This window comes from Tenrec ecaudatus, chromosome 7, assembly GCF_050624435.1.
Source record: "Tenrec ecaudatus isolate mTenEca1 chromosome 7, mTenEca1.hap1, whole genome shotgun sequence".
NCBI lineage: Eukaryota > Metazoa > Chordata > Mammalia > Afrosoricida > Tenrecidae > Tenrec > Tenrec ecaudatus.
In genome coordinates this window covers 103560571-103582787 of record NC_134536.1, presented here as the reverse complement: position 1 = coordinate 103582787, position 22217 = coordinate 103560571, and the positions used below count along the sequence as shown (strand labels likewise).

Genomic DNA, 22217 nt, shown 5'->3' with positions numbered 1-22217 from the left:
AAATGCTAAGAAAACTAGGTGCCAATTAATTTTGAATGCTAAGCACGTAATACAATTAGAAATGTCTAAGAATAGTTAACAGACAAGGAACCAGAGGCCCTCATGCCAGACTCCTGCTACACGACACCTTTCACGGGAAGGGAAAAGAAGAAACAGCAAATTAAATAGTAGCTAAAGGGAGACTGATTTAGACTTTTTTCTATGAACTAAAATGATTAACATATACATTTCTCAAATTGGCATATATAAGTTGCTACCCATTATGTTACAATATATTGTTGTGCTAAAAAATGTTAAACCAGAAAAATTTTTAATTCTAAGGCTATTAGTGAATAAATAAAGCTACTCACCATGTTAAATATGTTTTACCAGTTTTATTGGCACTTAATCTATATATCGCACAGTTCAGTAATTCAGTCATATCGAGAAGAATTGCACAATCATAACCACAATGAGTTTTAGAATAGTTTGCACCCCCCCCCCGTTAAATCACTTTTTAATGAGTTGTGCCATCACCATTAGTTTTAGTGAGTGCTCCCTCCCCCTCCACAGTTTGCTCCCCCAACTTCCCCGCCCCTCTTTTTTGACAGACCCCTAGCTGACTGACACAAGTGTACTCTGAGAAGAGACCTTGTCTGCGGCCAGCCCCTGATGGCTGAGGCATGTTTATGCAAGTTTTCCTTGGGATAAACCAGTGCGTGTACGAACCGGAACCTTTACAGCGATACATGTTTACTTTTCCGTGTATGTATGTATGAAAATGTGATTGGGAAAATTTCCATACATAGCCACCATAATAAAGAGCCAACATAGCCTTCGGAACTGACATCTCTGCCTTGAATTTAACTGACCCTAAGAAGCCACTGTCTGGAATGGACTATTTTCCCCAAGGCATCCAAAGGACACTGAGGCAAAGAGAGCGCAGTGTAGCCGCCCACTAATAGCAGAGGCAGATTTAGACGCTGTTTGTTTGGAATATGAACTGGAGCCTTGGTAGCGATGCTTTTTCCTTACTCGCGTTATAGTACTGGGTAAATCCTTTTCGGTGTATTTTTAAATGATTACTCGTGATGTGTAAGATTTGTATTGCAAAGTTTCTGATTCACTAAGTGCTTGGTGTATAAAACCACACTCACTGTCATTGAGTGGCTGCCAACTCACAGAGACCTGATAGGACAGTTGCCCAGCACGGTACCTGCTTAAGGGAGTAGAACACCATGTCTTTCTTCCGCAGAGGCAGGTGGTTTGGAAGGGCATAGCCACGGTGCCCCCAGGGCTCCTGCTTGGTGTACAGAAGTGGGTTTTTTTTCACATGTACACTTAAAAATATTTAATTTGGGGTCAAGGTGTAAGATGTTATACTGAAATTATCTACTGTCCTATTTTTCCAAAATAGAAAATACCTGCCATGTCTTTTCTAGGATTCATTCTTCTTCAGAGTCTCTGTTTACCACTCTTGCAAGTTGCTTAAAAATTTGTATCTACTTCTGCTCCAGATATTTTAGAATTACATCTATTCCAGAATAACTTTTGAAAAATCAACTAAAGTTCACTAATGACAAAATAATACAATACATATATAGTTGTAAAACCTATGGAAGTTTGTACATCGCATTTCACTGACTTGAATTGATTTGAGGCTGGGAGACACATATTAAAAAGTCTTTCTCAAAGGCAAAATTTGGCAAGAATTCATTAAAATTATAAATAGGGGTTTTGAACATTCTTTTCAGTGATTGGCTTGGATTTAACCAAATGCTAAAAAGAATTTTTTTCTGATGTTGTTGCTTTAGCCAACATAATTATTGTTGACATGTGAGGTTTAAGTAGGAAAAAAAAGATAAATCCCTATTCTTTATCTTTTTCTTTTCCATAAAGCATTATTTTCCAGACTTCAAAAAGAAAATTGTTCTATGTTAGCTACATATTTGTTGATAGATGCTGCAACTTCAAAATTGGAGTCCCTAAAAAACCCCAGCGCACATCTTCACTGAAGCCACAGGAACATGTTTAGGTGCCTGTTTTGGGTTTTTTTTTTTTTTTTCATAAACAAGACATTGTGAGGGTAACTGGAGAATTTTTCCCAATTTGTGCTTCATGAAAGTTGTTTTGTCAAAAGTGGAGTAGGCCATGATGTCCGCCTCTGCCTGACTCCGTGTAGACAGTACTAAACGTAAGAAAAGAGAAGGCAGGGAGGAATAGTTGAATCCCTGTAAGAACCCTTCATCTGTAGACGTATTGCTACACCAGGAGAAGCCATTCGTTGCGCTCCATATATGCAAAGAAAATTAATGAAGTAACTATGCTTATCACGTTGCTGTCCTATTCTGTCCCTCAGGGTCTCCATGAGTCAGAAGCAATTTGATGACAGTGTGTCTAGATTTTTTGCAGTAATTTTTCAAAAAAGTTTTTGGAGTGTAATTTTTTAAGTATGTCAATAGAAGGAGAAATCCTCCTAGTATTCAAATTAATAAAATCCACATGGAGCTGTTTAGGCCGAGGGCCTTTTTTTAAGCCATCAAAAGTCTAATTTACAGAACTGCCGGTTCCATTGTCTTTTTTGAACACCTGAAGTTCTGTTCTTGTAAATATGCTGTGCACAGCCTTAAGTAAACTTGACAGCATACATAATTTAAAAGCTGCCGGGTCTATAAATGTTTTCTTTCATTATATTGCAATCTGCACAGAGTGCCTTAAAAAGGGAAGCACAAGAGTCTGAATAAAAGATTAAAAGTCTTTGGACCTTGAAACCCCTGTGTATGACCTTAACCCAAAGAAAAGAATCAGACCTGTGTTCAGTAAAGTAAACAAACAGGCTGAAACTTGGCAGCTGAGACTGGGCATTTATTCTCCCTAAAATAAAGATATCTCCAAAAAACATTTTAATAGCCAAAAAGTATGTCTTATAATTTATCTTTTTTTAAATCAGATGATAAACAAGAATAAATTTTGACTCTATCACTCACTTGACCTTAGTAGGCCACAATCGCCTGTCTCTCTGAGGAAGACTCTGCCAGTAGTTTCTTTTGGCTTCCTCAGAGCTACATTCTTCAGCACAGAAATGTCCTTTAAGCCAAACAGCCTAATACCTAAGAGCATTCCCACCCCCCTTCCTCCTTGCCACCTGGCTTTTGAATGAGTAGGGCTTTGAAGACAGCTTGGAAAGAAAGAATCCACTAAGAAGACTCGTGTACATACACTCTCCCCTCCTGGTGCTCTCCATGACCAAGAGCACTGTGAACCAGGTATTGGTCAATCACTCTCCATGTATTGCCTGCCATTTACTGCTCATGACAACTCTGTGACATAGTTATCATTGTCATCCCTAATTGGAAGCTTAAGCAGAGATATTTTAAGTAACTTGCTTGGTTATTAACTACCTATTTGGAATTTCTTTTATCTCAGCCCTCTGGCTCTCAACCTTCTCTTATTTCTTTCTCATATTGCTTTCTTCTACATCCTTCTTCCATTTTTCTCCAGCTCGCAATAAACCCAGCTAGTAAAATAAGGGTGGTAGCCCTGTCAGCATAGTGGTTATATATTGGGGTACTAACCACAAAATCAGCAGTTCAAAGCTACCAGGCACTGTGTGGGAGAAAGATGAGACTTTCAACTCTGGTAAAGAGTTACCATCTCAGAAGCTCACAGAGGACGTTCTACCCAGCCCCATAGGGTTGCTATGAGTTAGCATTGACTTGATGGCACTGAGTTGAATCTTTGTAGGGACACAGAGTCAAGATGATAGAGAAAATACACCTTGAATAGTTCCTGTGGAAATAGTAATAACTCTGGACAATACAACCAAGAAAGCAGGAGATTAGCAAGTTATGTGGTCTGAAGCTGATTTTTTATGATGTGTTGATTATCATGATTACTAACATTATAATCTTAACTATTACATATATTTTCTTCATTTATATGGAAAGAGAGAAATAAATGGAGTCTCTTGGTTTAACAATAAGTCTCCAAATCTCTAAACTTAAAGTTAATCATAGTCCAGATTCATAGAAAATAAAACTTGGTAAACATTGGGGTCTTGTGTTGTTTTATTATCTTATTAAAGAAAAGGGGGAAATTATGATTCTTTAAGCTTCTACAGAATCACAACTCTTACTTCTGTATGTGAAAAGCAAATGTAATGAATAAACAATTACAGGTCACTGTAACTTATCATAGCGGGTTTTTTCCTAAAGGCGAATGGCTTTCCTGGATCACAGTGGAGTGTTGGTTAGCAGCCAGCCTAGAAAGCCATTCAGCCTGAGTTTCCTAGCCCTTCCCAGCCCTGCTCTATAAAATGAGGTTAATGACAGCTCTACTCATAGGGCTGTGGTGCAAATAAGATTAATTGATGTTAATTAGTAAATACATCAAATGGTCTATGTACTGCACATCATAAACACTTTTATTATTGTTTTGTAAAATATAGTGTTTCCAACAAATGGAATTTGTATCCACAAGTGTTGGCACAAGATTCTTCTATTTAAAATTTTTTTCATTATTATAAATATGCATTCATCTTTAACATAACAAAGAATATTAATATCATCTTATTAATTATTTATATTACATTATCTCCTTGTTATAAGTATATCTTGATTCTTTAATATTAATAAAGAATATTAATATTCTTTTCCTGCTCTAATTAATCATTTACCTTTAAACTTAATTTTTATCAAAGCCACACTTTCTTTCTACCAAAGGCACCTTAATTCTATATTTGATGGCAATCCACTAAAGCATAAGGACACCTTAAGTCATATAATCACATATTGAGCATTTGGAGAAAAAGAAGGGAAAAAAAGAAAGCTCATTTGTAATAGTCGCATGACCCAACACTAGCCCATAGACTAAATAAAGCACCTGGATTTTAAATAAAAGGCTTAGTTCCAGGGAAGCAGCTATATGAAGGAGAGGATTATTTTTCTATTATCACTGCCATTGTTTCTGCTGTCATTACTCCCGCTTTGCTTTCCTGTGATCCCTGCCAGAAGCCAAGCAAGCACTGGACCAGTGATCCTATTTCAGCACCAGAATGCTGAACAGCGGCTTTGTGAGTTTCCTAACCACTGTGTGGCTCCTGGTTAAATTTATGCTTCACCTCTGGCTCTTTTCACAGTGGGTCCTTTCAGTCAACACCAGACAAATTATAGAAAAACAGAGAGCAGGGAAATAAGAACATGTCCTGCCTCGATGTATAACAGTCTCAGTGATTCATTTTTTCTTCTTTCCTGGAAGGAAAAGTAAATCACATACTGAAAACACGAGGTGCATTCACAGATTCAGGCACTGAAGATAGGTAGGTAAATACATTCCTTCATCTTTATATTTAGATTGACTCAATAAGTAAACACTGAGCATGAGCACATTCAGCTGTGGATACCTGATCATTGGTTAAAAACAGAATGTGGGGAAGACAAATAGATGGAATATTTATGATCGATGATAGATTACCTGGTCGGAATCCTAAAGTCTACATTACTTCCCAACTTGTAAGCCACCTGTAATGCTGTTGATCCCACAACCCTCTGGATAGCTCGTCTCGATGCTGCTTTATCTACCTGGAACTGAGAAATCAGATCGAACCCTGGAGTGAGGGAACACAAAGTGGAAGATTCCGAATGAGGCTGGTTTTATTCTTTCCCAAATGCAAAAATATACCAAAAGGACACATTTCCAATGATGCTTCACTACTTGCCTGGCAAGTCATCTTGGCCAATCCTGATCGTAGGGCAGAGTTGGTCTCCACCATTAGCATTCAAACTGACAGGAAACCCTGTAAAAGAAAGAAACCGCAAGTTGTTATTTTACTTCATCCCCTTAACATAAGCAGAGCTGGACAACTATTTAAAGTGCAATATTATACCAAACTCACTGGCAGTGAGTTGATTCTGATTCGCAGTAGCCCTACAGAACAGACTAGAACTGTTCCTGTGGGTTTCTGGGGGAGGAGAAAGCCTCAGAGAGGCTGGTGGTTTCAAAATGCTGACCTTGTGGTTAGCAGCCCAATGAGTAACCACTATGCCGCCAGGGCTCCCCTGAGCATACCAAGCAGCCTGCTGTAAAGCATTTCTTTCATTCTATGCTTCAAACCTTATAATTCACTCACCAACTCATCCTGGAAAGGATGCAAGACACCAACCAGGTTGCTTGAATAATTTGTGCTGGGAAAAAATGTTCCTTTTGAGGAGCTTAGGAATTTATTCCTCTTGGAACCAGAATGGCACAATGTCCTGAATGGCATAGTGTCTGAAAACTGGTAGGAAAACTCCTGGTGGTTTGGGCTAGGAAACAGTCCACAAACTCCACAGATCTTAGAATGCCAAAGAGGATGCAGGGCCAGCCTTGAACAACAGGGCTGCTGAAGATGAAGTTCTGAAGGATTTTTGTGAAATAAAGGGTGTCTTGGGATTCATTCACTAATGCATAATAACTCAGTAATAATTCATTCACTAAAAAATCACTAATAATAAATAGTAATTTGCTAAAAATAAATAATACCTAGAGGGTGCATTCATTCCACCATTTCGTTCTAAAAGATCAAATAAGGGCACTGACTAGACTATTGATAGGAACCTCAAATGTTGAAGAGTTGGAAGGAGAAAACAATCATGAAAAGGATCAGCGTATCCCTGAAATGAAATTGGGGCTCCCCTACATGTACAGAGTGGAGTGAGAGGGCAAGGGGGAAGGGTGAGGGGCTGTTCTTTCCTCATCCCAGAAGGTCTCTAACTATCCAACTCCAGTGCCTGGACTGGTTTGCCTCCCTACAAGGACTTCCTGATGCCGGGGGGAAGCTTGGACCCCCACCATCCCAGCACACCTGATAAACTCTCCACCTTCCCTGGGCCCAGAAGATTGGCTTCTATCTGTCTGTCATTCATCTGTTCACCCACGTGTCTATACAACATTTATGGATCCCTGGAGTAGTAATGGGCTGCTAACCACAAGGTCAGCAGTTCCAAGCTACCAGTGGGAAAAGGGTGAAGCTTTCTACTCCTGTAAAAAGTTACAGTCTCAGAAACCCACAGGAGTAGTTCTACCTTGTCCTATAAGGTCTCTTTGAGTAAGAACAGACTTGATGGCAGTGAACCAGGCACTCTGGTAGACACTAGATAGAGCACACACATGGGCCCTCCTGCCCACTGTGAACACTGCCAACAGAACCCCAGCTCCGAGAATACACCGATGAGCCAAGGCTGGATTGCAGAGTGTGGGTGTGAAGGACTATAGATGCTGCATCCCCCTGACCATTCCTGGGAATGAGTGAGATTTCAGAATCTACAAGTCACAACCCTTACTTGGGCGACGCCTGACAGTCGCAGATGCCCAGGGTCCCAGCAAACTGCATACAAGGAAGCAAACGGGAATTTTCCTAAAAAGGAGAAAAAAAGAAAAGAAATATATACCTTCAACATGAGCCCCACCAAATGTTAATGACTTTCATAGTTCTAAACCTGGTAAACCTGATTAAGGTGGGTGATCAAAGCCCAGTATCATGTATTGTTTCTTCATTTTGACTTGAAGCCTTACCAAAAGCTGTCATTAATTTCAACCTTTCTAGTTCCCATGCTCCCTGTTTGGTTTTTTTCCCTTTCACATCCTCTGTCTCTATTTATCACACAATTTCTGTTCTATATATATCTCCTTATCTGTTTTCTTATAGCTCTGTTTTTCTGTCTCTCCAGGACTCTACTTGCTTTATGCCCCCATTTCTTTCCCCTGTCTCTCTTTCTTCCTCGTCTATGTCTGTTCTCTGTCTCTCGCATGTCCTCTCTTCATTCTCATTCTTGTCTGTCTCTCTCTCCTGTCTTACTTTCTCATCTTATCACCACTGAAAAAGCACAGACCCTTGGTTCTAAGGACTCCAGCCCACTGCCCATCCTCCTCCTCAGGGGCACCTTCTTACCAGCAACTCTTCATTTTGCCAGTTGGTTTTCTGTCGTTGCCAACAGCCCCTATGAAGATGGGGCTGCAAGGGAGTCAGTGCTCCCCAAGACCCCTTCACACCCACCCCAAGACTGATGGGCACTGCCTTGGACTCTCCTGCCCCGGTGAGGGCTAAAAGCAAAGAGAGTGAACCAGAGGCATCTGGTGACGCTTTAAACAGAAGCAGAGGAAAGGGGGTGGGAAAGGCCCGCCCTATAAGCCCAAACTAGCTGGAGGTGTGTCCCCAAAGCTAATAAAGTTACACTGAAGGAGGGATTCGCAGAGTAAACTTTGCTGGGAAGAAAAAAAAAGGATGTGGGGAAATTCACCAGAAAGACCCGGGCAAGCTGCTCTAGGAATACAGTAGGAGCTTGTCGAACAGCCATGGGGACACAGGGTGCTTTGAGAGGTCTGAGACGCCAGCAGAGAGAGGTGGGACATCCGGGGAGACTTGGGACTCAGCCAGCCTAGATCTGAATCCCATTTGTTCAGAAGTCTATTAGTTGTATGCCCTTGGGCTAGTGAGTTGGGTGGTTGGTAACTCACTTGGTTCAACTGCTAGATGGAGTGTAAATAATTGTTTGGGGTGTTGACTGAGATTCAAAGCCCAGGGATTTAATGCCTTCTTCAGAATAGTCTTCAGTCATGATTCTCATGGTTGGCATAGCTAACCCTTATTGAAGTTTAACGATGATATTTCTCACGACAAAACTCTGTAAAATTAAAATAATACCTATTTTACAAATGAGAAAATCAAAACACAAAAAAGGTACTTGTCCCACGTGGAATAGCTAATGGCTCCAGACATGTCAGCTCCCTCGCCTGTGAGACAAACAACTGGGGGAAATGGAACGTCACCCCCTCCCCAGTTCTTACTTCTTAAACTTACTTCTTAAACACAGATTACTAGTTCTGGGGCGAAATATCCTCAGGAATAAACAAATAATTTTCCATAAAGAAGATGAGGAAGTTACAAGGAACACAAGAAGCCAGGAGAGAAATGTTACCAACACTGTTGTCACACATGCTCCAGCGCGTGAGCGCTGCCAGAGAAGGCAAGCACCCTTCGTCGCACCCAGGCTGGGTGCCGCTGTCTCGTAGGTCCATCTTGAGCAGCTAGGGATTCTACCCAAGGGATTTCTGGGGTCAGAAAATCCAACGATCTCTCTAAGTCATGGTGGCTACTGTGAAGTAGTCTAGTGTATCTTTATTTAATTTTAAGTAAATTCATGTTTTATTTCATTACAAAATAGACAACATTGCTCTCTATTCTTCATTTGTTTGTATCCCAGAGAGTCTTTCTCAGCTTGCTGTAGCGCTCCACCCCAGGGAACTGTGAAGTAGGCAAACTGTAACCAGCCCCCAGCCATCCCTTTCCTATCCATGGTCCGCCAGGTCTAGTCCTTTTTCCTTCTACAAAACCCACCTCCAACAAAGGGATTCAGACCCACAGTGACCCTGTAGAACAGAGTAGAACTGCTCCTTAAACTTTCTGAGACTAACTCTTCACAGGAGCAGACAACCTCATCATTTTCCCTCAAAGAGGCAAGTGGATTTGAACCAATGACCTTGTGGTTAGCAAACCACTGCTTAACCCACTAGGCCACCAGGGAAAAGGAAAGGACTATCGATTTCCTTCTGCTGTTTTGGGCTTCCCAGGGGTGCTGTCATTCTCTTTTGTCTATCAACCATTCCTTCCACTCCCTAGGGAAGTCATCCAGGCTCCATCACAGAATTAGAAACAGGCATAGCCTAGCTTGTTCTTTCAAAGCTTTTAAATCAGGATTTGTTTCATATATGCTATGTATTCATCTCTAAAGGTAAAATATCACAGGAGGATTGTGCAGTTGTGGATCTTCCAGACATCCTGAAATTGCACACTCGAAATCAGCGCCTTCCAGAGAGCCCTCCCACTGGAATTCTTTATTTGCAATATGGATTCCTTTTACTCCGTCTGGGAAGGAAGAAGAGAGGCAGACTTTCCTAGACAATTACAGAGTTTAAGAAAGTATTTTTTTTATTGTTTTAGAGAGCTCACTATTGTGTCTGCCTCTGCTCCTCCCACTGGAAAGAAACCACTACAGCTAGAGTCTGAAGGCAGACAAAGGTAGCTTTTTAAATAAATGATAAAAGAATAAAGAGGAAAATAGGTTTGGCATGTTTCCAGCATGGCAGTTTTATTTAAGATGGTAAAAATCAAGCAGTGGTTCTATTAAGAGAGACTATAAATCCAGAGAATATGTATGTATTCTGGTCTGGGTCACATTAAAGTCACAGTCTCATAAACTTGGCTCGTTGCTACCACTGTTTTATCAGTTTATCTAGCAGTTCTGTTATGGGAAAAAATGAAATTCCATTAATCATAGCAGATTTCATATTCATTAAGATATGATTTGCATCTGATCTAAGGCATAATGTTTTCAATCATCTCATATGCCTGTGAAATGAATAAGAAAGATCAAGAAATTATGACATTTAAATTATGGGATTAGTGAAGAATATTGAAAGTACCATGAACTTCCAAAGAACAGCAAACCTTTCTGGGAAGAAGTGCAGCTCAGCATGTTCCTTAGAAGTAAGAATGTGAAGGCTTTGTCTTATGTACTTTGGACATGTTGTCAGGAGAGACCACCCCCAACTCACTGCCATCGAGTTGATGCCAACTCATAGTGATGACCCTCTAGGATGGGGCAGAACTGCCTTCGTCTGAGTTTCGGAGACGGAAACCCTTCACAGGTGTAGAAAGAGCAACCAGAGCCTGGAAAAGGACATGAAGCTTGGGAAAGTAGAGCGGCCGCAAAAAAGAGGGAGACCCTCCAGGGAATGGACCGACACCATGCTGCAGCAATGAGCTCAAACAGGAGAGCACTTGGGAGGATGGTGCGGTCCCGCAGTGTTTCCTTCTGCAGCACATAGGTCGCTGGGAGTCAGGACGAACTCGACAACACCTGACAAGATAGGTTCATGATGATCTGCAGGTCCCTCGCCTGCTGGCTGCTTCAATCCACCTAAGGCACCATGGAAGAAAACGCAGGCAGTCTGCTTCTGAAAACCTGCCAAGGAAAACCCCGCGGAGCTCAGGTTTACTGGACACACATGGGCGTTGGGGTGGGGCGCGGGGGAGGAGTGGGCACGAGGAGGAGTCCACTCAGCAGTAAGGGGTTGTTTCATCAAAGGAGGTCTTTTACACCCAGTTATACTTCGGCCCCTTCCTACTCCCGCCCACCCGCACGCACGCACTGCCCTGCTCAGCATGCACCCTTACACACTCGCCTCTTGCTTTTTGAAAAAGCATTTTATTGGGGGCTGTTACAGCTCTTCCTTTTAATAGGTCCAGCATTGGATTCACGATAGTCTACGTCAGCAAACATCCTCGCAAATGACAGCTTGGTACTCATTTACTTTCACTTCTTTTGTTTGTTCAATCGTTCGACCAACCTACTGAATAACTATATGTACCAGTTACATGCTAGGAGTGAAGGATTGGAAAAAACAAAAATCCAAGACTAAGCGCCGCCTAGTGCTTAGTGTAACGTGTAAAGTCGGGCAGGACCACAAATCAACAACGGCTGTGCAGCCAGTCAGTGAAAGAGGCCGCAGTGTCACTTGGAAAACGGGGGATTCTGTCCAAGGGCATTCAGAAATGCTTCATGGAAGACAGGGATCCGCCCAGGATAAAGAGAGCAAGTAGGTAAAAACTTGGCCTCACTCACTGCTAACAAACCCACATCAACTAGAACTATTCCTGTGAGCTTCTGAAATGGGGACTCCCTCACAGGGGTAGGAAACTTTATCCTGGTGGTTTTGAACTGCCAGCTTTGTGGTTGCCAGGCCAGCACATAACCACTGCACCACCAGGGCTTTTTAGGTAGAGGGAACAGCAGCAGGTACCATGGCAAAAAGGTAGAAGACAGAGCTTTTGCGGGACCACAAGTTTAATTCAGCCACTCTTCCCTTTGCTAAATGTTGACTGATCCCATCACTGGAGCGAAGGCAAACACTTGGTGCCAACTCTCACGGAGCTCATAGGCAGGTGGAGGACTTTAGGTTTAGAGCTACTGTAAAAAAAGAACTATCAAAAGTGAGCAGTTTCCGAGAACATTTATCTTCTCACGGGTCTTGAGGCTAATATTTCACATCAGAGTCTTGGCTGTCGACTGCACGTCGTCAGTGTCGGGGGCAGTCTTTGACTTCTCAGCGAGTCCCCCAGCATTTGTCCTGCCCTGCTGGTGGGTGTCTCTGTGTCCCTGCTGCTCCCTATGGTACTCTGAAGTGACTTCGTTTAAAATCCGGACTATGTAGGTATGTTCTCCACTGATCAATTGAGTGGCTGGGCTGCATTCGGTTACATGCCATTAAGTGCATTGCACTCGGTATGTTAGATAAAGGGACTGCATTACAGGGTATCTCCAGCGATTGCTGCATTACATTATATTAAATCCATAGGTATAGGGATGAGAACTTCATCATAATTGGAGGGGGACAGTTCAATACATACATAACATGGGAAGACAGACCCTCAACTTGTTTATAAGAACAAGCAAGATCATCTCCACTGGAATTCCATAGAAATGTAGAAGAGGACAGTGTGTTCAGGGAAAGACTGAGGCAGGCCTTAGAGCAGTGGTTCTCAATCATCCCGGTGCCGCGACCCTTTCATGCAGTTCCTCATGTGTGGTGAGCCCCAACCATAACATCATTTTTGTTGCTACTTCATAACTATCATTTGCTACTGTTATGAATCAGGCGACCCCTGTGAAAGGGTCATTCGGCCCCCAAAGGGTTGAATGTGGGTTGAGACCCGCTGCCTCAGAGGCTGACCTAGAGGGAAGGGTCCGGAAAGGCTCTTTGGAGGGACTGATTATGGAGATGAAGAGGTCAGACTGATATGAGTAGATGTTGATGTCATTTTTTCAAAGGACAACAAGGGGGAGGGCTGTCGAGAGTTGGGGGAATGGGGGAGTGGAGGGTGCAAAACTTTGAAGGAGTTTTAACTTGATTCTGGATCCCTGTGGGGACCAAGTGCGGAGACCAAGAAGGACTTACGTTAGACACGGTTTGAAGAGATCATGGTGGTGTTCCCTTGCAGGATGGACTGAATGAATTTCATCATGTGCCTGCATAGAAGCAAGTGAAACAAAGGTTTCAGAACAATACTTGCCCCCATGTAAATGTGATTCGCTCAACTTTCTGTTGTATTTCTCCTTCATTGTTTAATGATGGTAAGTCGATAATTAAGTTTGGGACCACCAACCCAAGGTTTTAAATTCGAGTAGAATACAGTTGGCTCTAGAAATGCCAAGGAATATGTTGCCTCTTGTTTCCCAGTGTAGAACACAATAGGCAGGATGTCCCCTAAAATGTCTAGAGCAATAGGTCAAGCTCCTATGTTTTAACAGGATTGCATTTTAAAAATCATACCTTGAAATGAAGCTGCTACAAATAAATGTCTCTCTCCACTCTCACTCTCTCTCTCTCTCCCTCTCTCTCTCTCTCTCTCTCTCTCTCTCTCTCTCTCTCTCTCTCTCTCTCTCCCCTCTCTCTCCCCCCCTCTCTCTCCCCCCCCTCTCTCTCCCTCCCTCCCCCTCTCCCTCTTGCTCTCTCCCCATTTCTGACACATTTCTGACACATAGAAACCCTATAGGATGGAGTATAATTGTTTCTGTGGGTTTCTAAGACTGTCAATCTTTGTGAGCATAGAAGACCTCATTTTAGCCTTAATTAAAGATACCATGTCCCCCGTATTTAAATTATGTTACAGATTAAAGCAAAAAGGAGATGCTAAAATACTACATGTTTGCTTTCTTCAGTTGGTATCTTAAAAATAAAAGACCCAAAATACCTAGTGGTGTATATCAGTGTGTAAGAATGTTGCCAATTAGCCACAGCTAGAGTCTAAAATGTATCATAGCAATCCATGGCTGAGAGGCTGATTAACAATCAGAGAGTTACTAAAACTAGGACTCCCACAGGTTTGCACTGGGCTCAGTTTTACTGTAAAGAAATTTCGCCACAATCAAAGCTCTATTTTTAATCTGCTTATTTTTGTTCCATACTTGTAATTGTAGCCTAATCATCCACAGCAAGCTAATAGAGCCCCGTGGTGATAGCCATTTCTCTCCAAAAGCACGCTCAAATAAATGTGCTTTTGCCTTGGGGCATGCATACAAAAAATGCTATTTTACACAAACCTCTCCCACTCCCAAGTTTAACATTATTTTTGCTTCCTCAAAATATGAGCATTTCCATTTCCCTAAGGAAGTCTGCTGCATAAGACCACTTTAAAGTGTTGAAAAGCAAGAACGTTACTTTGAGGACTAAGGTGCACCTGACCCAAGCCATGGCATTTACAATTTACCTCATATGCATGTCAAAGTTAGACATTGAATATGGAAGCCTAGAGAAGAAACCATTCATGTGAGCTGTGGAGCTGGAAAAGAATATTGAAAGTAGCATGAACTGCCCAAAGAACAAACAAATCTGTCTTGAAAGAAGTACAACTAGAATGCTCCTTAGAGGCAAAGGTGGTGAGACTTGCTGTCGTGTACTCGGACATGTCCTCAGGAGAGACCAGCCGCTCGAGAAGGACAAAGGAGACGGGCAGTGGGAAAGAAGAAGGCCCGTCCACTAGACGGGTTGCTATGTGGCTGCCAAAATGGGTTCAAACCGAAGAACATTTGTGAGGATGCCTCAGGACTGGGCGAGGCTTCCTTCTGCTGTACATGTCGGCAGAGCTGACTCAACTGCCCCGACCAACAACGCACGCACAGAAAGTGGTCCTCCTCCGTGGCTCCTGTCCTTCCAGCAACTGTCACATTTGCTGGCTTGTGGACCTTCAGGTTATAGCCAGCAGCTGGCTCATACCTTAAGCCTTTTTATTCTGTCCAAGTAGCCTTACAAGTGGTGCTCACGCTTTGTGCTCCCTTACAAACTAGCCTCAAGATGCATGAGTTGAACGCAGTTGGGACATTTCAGAAGGAAGGCCTGGGGTCTGCCTCACAATGATTACAACAAGACGACCACTAGGAGCAGTTGTACTTCTTAGCCTATGGGGTTGGTTTAACAGTGGAGTACCTAGCCACCATCCCACCGGGGCTCCTGCTATGCTACTCCCATGCCATCCACCCTGTAGCACAGAGTAGAACTGTTTCGTGGGGTATCTTCCCAAAACTGTAAACCCTGGGAGCAAACACCTCGTATTTCTCCCTTAAAGCAAATGGGAGATTTGAATCCCCAACCTTGTTGTTAGTAGCCCAAAGCACAAACCCCATAGGACCACCAGGGCTCTTTTCTTTCCTAAGGAGCCAAAAACCAAGCTCACCATCATCGAGTCAATTCCCCCTCAGTGATCCTCTAGGGTAGAGTAGAAGTGCTCCTTAGGCTTGTTGACATCTCATCTTCCTTCCTCGGATAGACTGGTGGATTCTAACTGCTGTCCTTACTGTTAGCAGCCCCACTCATGGGGACCATATAAGGTGAGGTATACCTGTTCCCTTGGGTTTCTGAGATCTTTAATCTTTGTGGGAGAAGACAGCCTCATATTCCTCTTGTGGAACAGTTGGTCGGTTTGAACTGCTTACCTTTCGGTTAGCCACTCAGTGAGTAACGAATACACCACCAGGGTTCCTTCTCTTTCCTAACAGTGGTTTTCAAATTCTTAACTACATCAAAATCACCTTGAGGGCTCGTCCAGTCAAACTGCTTACTGAGCCCACCCATCAGAATTGCTGGCCCTTTAGATCCAGGTTGTTTCAAGAATTTGCCCACCAACCTAGCTCCAGGTGATGCACCTGTTGCTGGTCCCCTGAGACCTGTTGCTCAAATAAGTTATGTTTTCTATGTCATTCCATTAGCTTTCCTGTTAGAATTGGCATTGACTTACAAACTAAAAGTATGTAAGTGTTTGCAAAATAGATTTCTGAAATAGTTGTTGGTTGAACTTACATGGCCTACTGAGAGATTTTCTGCTTGTGAAGAAAAAAATGCATACTATTTCCTTATTTGAAATCTATTTAAAGTTTATTTCACAGTACACAGTACCTACCACTGCTGGCAGGTCGATTCTGACTCATAGTGATTTTATCTACATGTCCAGGGTTTCCAGACCTATAAATGTTGAATGGGGAAGACAGCCTCATCTTCTTTCCAAGGAGTGACTAGTGGGTTTGAAATGCCAACCTTGCAGTTGTACCCCCAATGCCTAACCCACAGCACCATTGGGGATCCCTAAATGAAGTACGGAAGTCCAATTTTCCCTTCTGCAATTTTCTCATTTATCCACACAAAAATGTCTCTGACTCCTGGATGCATGAAAAGCTTCGTCATAAAATATAAATGACTTCTTGAATCTGAAATCCCTCTTTCTCCTTTATGAAAGAACGCGCGGTCTGCACTAGGTGGCAGCACAATCCTCACGTTGGAAACCCGTGCTCCCGCTAGAGACTGCAACGCGCCATCTCCAGCCCTCGGCAGATAGCTTTGATGTTATGCAAATATTCCATTCTTGATTATTTTCCATATGTATAAAGTGAAGCCTTAAAATTAATTCCATCTTAGGGCTGCTCTCAGAATGAATGTGCTAATACAGTACCTCTGAATGTTCATGTAAGTCTCTGGTAGAAGACACCAAATGGAATTTATAGCCCCCATAGGTAAGTCAGTCCCTCGGCACTCCCTCACACCACATCCCCCAGCCTGCAAAAAAATAAACTACAAGGATCTACATATAACCTCCTCCCTGGGGGACGGACCACAGAAAAGTTGGTGAAGGGAGACATCGGTCAGTATAAGATATGAAAAATAATAATTTATAAATTATCAAGGGTTCATGAGGCAGGGGGGTGTGGGGAGTGAGGAGGGAAAATGAGGAGCTGATGCTAAGGGCTTAAGTGGAGAGCAAATGTTTTGAGAATGATGAGTGCAATGAATGTACAAATGTGCTTTGCACAATTGATGTATGTATAGATTGTGATAAGAATTGTATGAGCCCCCAGTAAAATGATTTTAAAAAACTGCCATTAGGATTCTGACTCATAGCAAACCCTTTAGGGCAAAGTAGAACTGTCTCCTTTGAGTTACTGAGTCTTTTTTTTTTTTAATTGGGGACTCTTACAACTCTTGTTACAATCCACACATAGCTTGCCTCAGGTGAATTTGTACATATGTTGCCTTCATTCTTTTCTAGACATTTAGTTTCTATTGAGCCCTTGGTATCAGTTCCTCTCCAACCCCCCCCCCATCCCCATCCCCCTGCACCCTCCTAACCCCTTGATAGATTGTACATTGTTGTATTTTCATCTCTCACACCAATCACTGTCTCCCTTCACCCATATTTTCTGTTGTTCTTCCCCCTGGAGAGGGGTATATGGTTATGTGTTGATCATTGTGATCGGTTCCACCTTTCTCCCTTCCTCTCCCCCTCTTCTCCCTACCCTTCTGGTATCACTATTCCCACACCTGTTCCTGGAATCTGTATGTCCTGAGCTCCCATCTCTTATCTATACCTGTGTACATGTTCCCGTCTAGTTTGAATTGAGAAGCAACACTAGGGTCATGGTAGTATGGGGTGAGGAAGCCTCAAGGAACCAGAGAGATATATAGTGTGTTTCATCCATGCTTTACTGCACCCTGGTGACTCATCCCTTCCCTGTGACCCCTCTGTGGGGAGATTGTTCCATTGTCAACAGATGGGCTTTGGATCTCTGCTTCACCCCCACTCGTTCACAAAAATATATTTTTGTTTGTTTTGTTTCTGATGATCCCTATTACCCAGTCCATATGACTCCTCATGATCGCACTGGTGGTGTGCTTCTTCCATATGGACGTGTTGCTTCTCTGCTGAATGGAAACTTGTGTAACTTCAAGCATTTAAGACCCTGGACACTATAGCTTTCAATAGCCAGGCACCATCCACCTTCTTTACCACATTTGCTTGTGCACCTGTTTTGTCTTCGGAGATTGTATTGCAAAGGTGAACATCTCAGACTGCCAATTTGTTAGAACAAAGTGTTCTTGTACTGAGGGAGGGTGTGAGCAGAGGCCTGAAGTCCATTTCCTACCTCAGTGTATTGCTGTATAAATACATGTACATAGACTAATACCTCTATCTTTGTAGATTAATGAATTTACATATGTACACCATTATGTTTATATCTCTATCCATTGCTTTGCTTCCTTGGTCCTTCCTCTGTTTCCTTTTACCTTCTCCCTACCCCGCCGTCACGTTCCCCTTATATCCACCTCTTGGTACCTCCTCTTGGCTAGTTTGCTGTGAGTCTTTAAATCTTTATAGGACCAGATAGCCTCATCTTTCAGCTGTGGAGCCACAGGTGGGTTCAAAGCGCTGTACACATGCTTAGCAGTTCAGTGCATAAGCCACTACACCACCTGGGCTCCTTCTGAACTCCCTAGAGCCCTCTCATGTGAACCTTGTACCTGAACAGAGCCATTCCTAAGGTTGAGAGTGTGAGTCACAGTCTACTTTGGTTCAAATCTCAACCTCCCCGCTTTCTAAATGGAAGATTCTGGAGAGGTGATTTGCCATTCTGTGCCCGTTTCCTTCTATGAAGAATAAATGACAGATGCGCTGTGGAGACATGTGAGAGAGCTTCCACGAGAGCTCAGGACAGTGCCTAGCACACACTAGGGCTCAGGACAGTGCCTAGCACTCACTAGAGCTCAGGACAGTGCCTAGCACTCACTAGAGCTCAGGACAGTGCCTAGTACACACTAGAGCTCAGGACAGTGCCTAGCACACACTAGAGCTCAGGACAGTGCCTAGCACACACTAGAGCTCAGGACAGTGCCTAGCACTCACTAGAGCTCAGGACAGTGCCTAGCACACACTAGAGCTCAGGACAGTGCCTAGCACTCACTAGAGCTCAGGACAGTGCCTAGCACACAGGAGAGCTCAGGACAGTGCCTAGCACTCACTAGAGCTCAGGACAGTGCCTAGCACTCACTAGAGCTCAGGACAGTGCCTAGCACACACTAGAGCTCAGGACAGTGCCTAGCACACACTAGAGCTCAGGACAGTGCCTAGCACACACTAGAGATCAGGACAGTGCCTAGCACACACTAGAGCTCAGGACAGTGCCTAGCACACACTAGAGCTCAGGACAGTGCCTAGCACACACTAGAGCTCAGGACAGTGCCTAGCACTCACTAGAGCTCAGGACAGTGCCTAGCACACAGGAGAGCTCAGGACAGTGCCTAGCACTCACTAGAGCTCAGGACAGTGCCTAGCACTCACTAGAGCTCAGGACAGTGCCTAGCACACACTAGAGCTCAGGACAGTGCCTAGCACACACTAGAGCTCAGGACAGTGCCTAGCACACACTAGAGATCAGGACAGTGCCTAGCACACACTAGAGCTCAGGACAGTGCCTAGCACACACTAGAGCTCAGGACAGTGCCTAGCACTCACTAGAGCTCGGGACAGTGCCTAGCACTCACTAGAGCTCAGGACAGTGCCTAGCACTCACTAGAGCTCAGGACAGTGCCTAGCACACATGAGAGCTCAGGACAGTGCCTAGCACACACTAGAGCTCAGGACAGTGCCTAGCACACACTAGAGCTCAGGACAGTGCCTAGCACACACTAGAGCTCAGGACAGTGCCTAGCACACACTAGAGCTCAGGACAGTGCCTAGCACTCACTAGAGCTCAGGACAGTGCCTAGCACTCACTAGAGCTCAGGACAGTGCCTAGCACACACTAGAGCTCAGGACAGTGCCTAGCACACACTAGAGCTCAGGACAGTGCCTAGCACTCACTAGAGCTCAGGACAGTGCCTAGCACACACTAGAGCTCAGGACAGTGCCTAGCACTCACTAGAGCTCAGGACAGTGCCTAGCACACACTAGAGCTCAGGACAGTGCCTAGCACACACTAGAGCTCAGGACAGTGCCTAGCACTCACTAGAGCTCAGGACAGTGCCTAGCACTCACTAGAGCTCAGGACAGTGCCTAGCACACACTAGAGCTCAGGACAGTGCCTAGCACACACTAGAGCTCAGGACAGTGCCTAGCACTCACTAGAGCTCAGGACAGTGCCTAGCACACAGGAGAGCTCAGGACAGTGCCTAGCACACACTAGAGCTCAGGACAGTGCCTAGCACTCACTAGAGCTCAGGACAGTGCCTAGCACACACTAGAGCTCAGGACAGTGCCTAGCACACACTAGAGCTCAGGACAGTGCCTAGCACACACTAGAGCTCAGGACAGTGCCTAGCACTCACTAGAGCTCAGGACAGTGCCTAGCACACACTAGAGCTCAGGACAGTGCCTAGCACACACTAGAGCTCAGGACAGTGCCTAGCACACACTAGAGATCAGGACAGTGCCTAGCACACACTAGAGCTCAGGACAGTGCCTAGCACACACTAGAGCTCAGGACAGTGCCTAGCACTCACTAGAGCTCGGGACAGTGCCTAGCACTCACTAGAGCTCAGGACAGTGCCTAGCACTCACTAGAGCTCAGGACAGTGCCTAGCACACATGAGAGCTCAGGACAGTGCCTAGCACACACTAGAGCTCAGGACAGTGCCTAGCACACACTAGAGCTCAGGACAGTGCCTAGCACACACTAGAGCTCAGGACAGTGCCTAGCACACACTAGAGCTCAGGACAGTGCCTAGCACTCACTAGAGCTCAGGACAGTGCCTAGCACTCACTAGAGCTCAGGACAGTGCCTAGCACACACTAGAGCTCAGGACAGTGCCTAGCACACACTAGAGCTCAGGACAGTGCCTAGCACTCACTAGAGCTCAGGACAGTGCCTAGCACACACTAGAGCTCAGGACAGTGCCTAGCACTCACTAGAGCTCAGGACAGTGCCTAGCACACACTAGAGCTCAGGACAGTGCCTAGCACACACTAGAGCTCAGGACAGTGCCTAGCACTCACTAGAGCTCAGGACAGTGCCTAGCACTCACTAGAGCTCAGGACAGTGCCTAGCACACACTAGAGCTCAGGACAGTGCCTAGCACACACTAGAGCTCAGGACAGTGCCTAGCACTCACTAGAGCTCAGGACAGTGCCTAGCACACAGGAGAGCTCAGGACAGTGCCTAGCACACACTAGAGCTCAGGACAGTGCCTAGCACTCACTAGAGCTCAGGACAGTGCCTAGCACACACTAGAGCTCAGGACAGTGCCTAGCACACACTAGAGCTCAGGACAGTGCCTAGCACACACTAGAGCTCAGGACAGTGCCTAGCACTCACTAGAGCTCAGGACAGTGCCTAGCACACACTAGAGCTCAGGACAGGGCCTAGCACACACTAGAGCTCAGGACAGTGCCTAGCACTCACTAGAGCTCAGGACAGTGCCTAGCACACACTAGAGCTCAGGACAGTGCCTAGCACTCACTAGAGCTCAGGACAGTGCCTAGCACTCACTAGAGCTCAGGACAGTGCCTAGCACTCAAGAGAGCTCAGGACAGTGCCTAGCACTCACTAGAGCTCAGGACAGTGCCCAGCACTCACTAGAGCTCAGGACAGTGCCTAGCACACACTAGAGCTCAGGACAGTGCCTAGCACACACTAGAGCTCAGGACAGTGCCTAGCACACACTAGAGCTCAGGACAGTGCCTAGCACTCACTAGAGCTCAGGACAGTGCCTAGCACACACTAGAGCTCAGGACAGTGCCTAGCACACACTAGAGCTCAGGACAGTGCCTAGCACACACTAGAGCTCAGGACAGTGCCTAGCACACACTAGAGCTCAGGACAGTGCCTAGCACTCACTAGAGCTCAGGACAGTGCCTAGCACACACTAGAGCTCAGGACAGTGCCTAGCACACACTAGAGCTCAGGACAGTGCCTAGCACTCACTAGAGCTCAGGACAGTGCCTAGCACACACTAGAGCTCAGGACAGTGCCTAGCACTCACTAGAGCTCAGGACAGTGCCTAGCACACACTAGAGCTCAGGACAGTGCCTAGCACACACTAGAGCTCAGGACAGTGCCTAGCACTCACTAGAGCTCAGGACAGTGCCTAGCACTCACTAGAGCTCAGGACAGTGCCTAGCACACACTAGAGCTCAGGACAGTGCCTAGCACACACTAGAGCTCAGGACAGTGCCTAGCACTCACTAGAGCTCAGGACAGTGCCTAGCACACAGGAGAGCTCAGGACAGTGCCTAGCACACACTAGAGCTCAGGACAGTGCCTAGCACACAGGAGAGCTCAGGAAAGTGCCTAGCACACACTAGAGCTCAGGACAGTGCCTAGCACTCACTAGAGCTCAGGACAGTGCCTAGCACTCACTAGAGCTCAGGACAGTGCCTAGCA

At 44.8% G+C, this 22217-nt stretch overlaps 1 protein-coding gene across 1 annotated transcript in view; it reads right to left on the bottom strand.

Annotated features, from left to right (window-relative positions):
- The window catches only part of COL9A1 (collagen type IX alpha 1 chain), a 95074-nt gene extending 87142 nt beyond the window's left edge, over positions 1 to 7932 (bottom strand). Inside the window, exons 1-4 of the mRNA XM_075554043.1 lie at positions 7907 to 7932; positions 7299 to 7372; positions 5696 to 5773; positions 5452 to 5584 (exon numbers count right to left, since the gene is read on the bottom strand). Coding sequence (XP_075410158.1) covers positions 5452 to 5584; positions 5696 to 5773; positions 7299 to 7372; positions 7907 to 7920 — 299 coding nt within the window. The 5' untranslated portion in view covers positions 7921 to 7932. The remainder of the gene's footprint in view (positions 1 to 5451; positions 5585 to 5695; positions 5774 to 7298; positions 7373 to 7906) is intronic.
- Positions 7933 to 22217: the final 14285 nt, after the last annotated feature.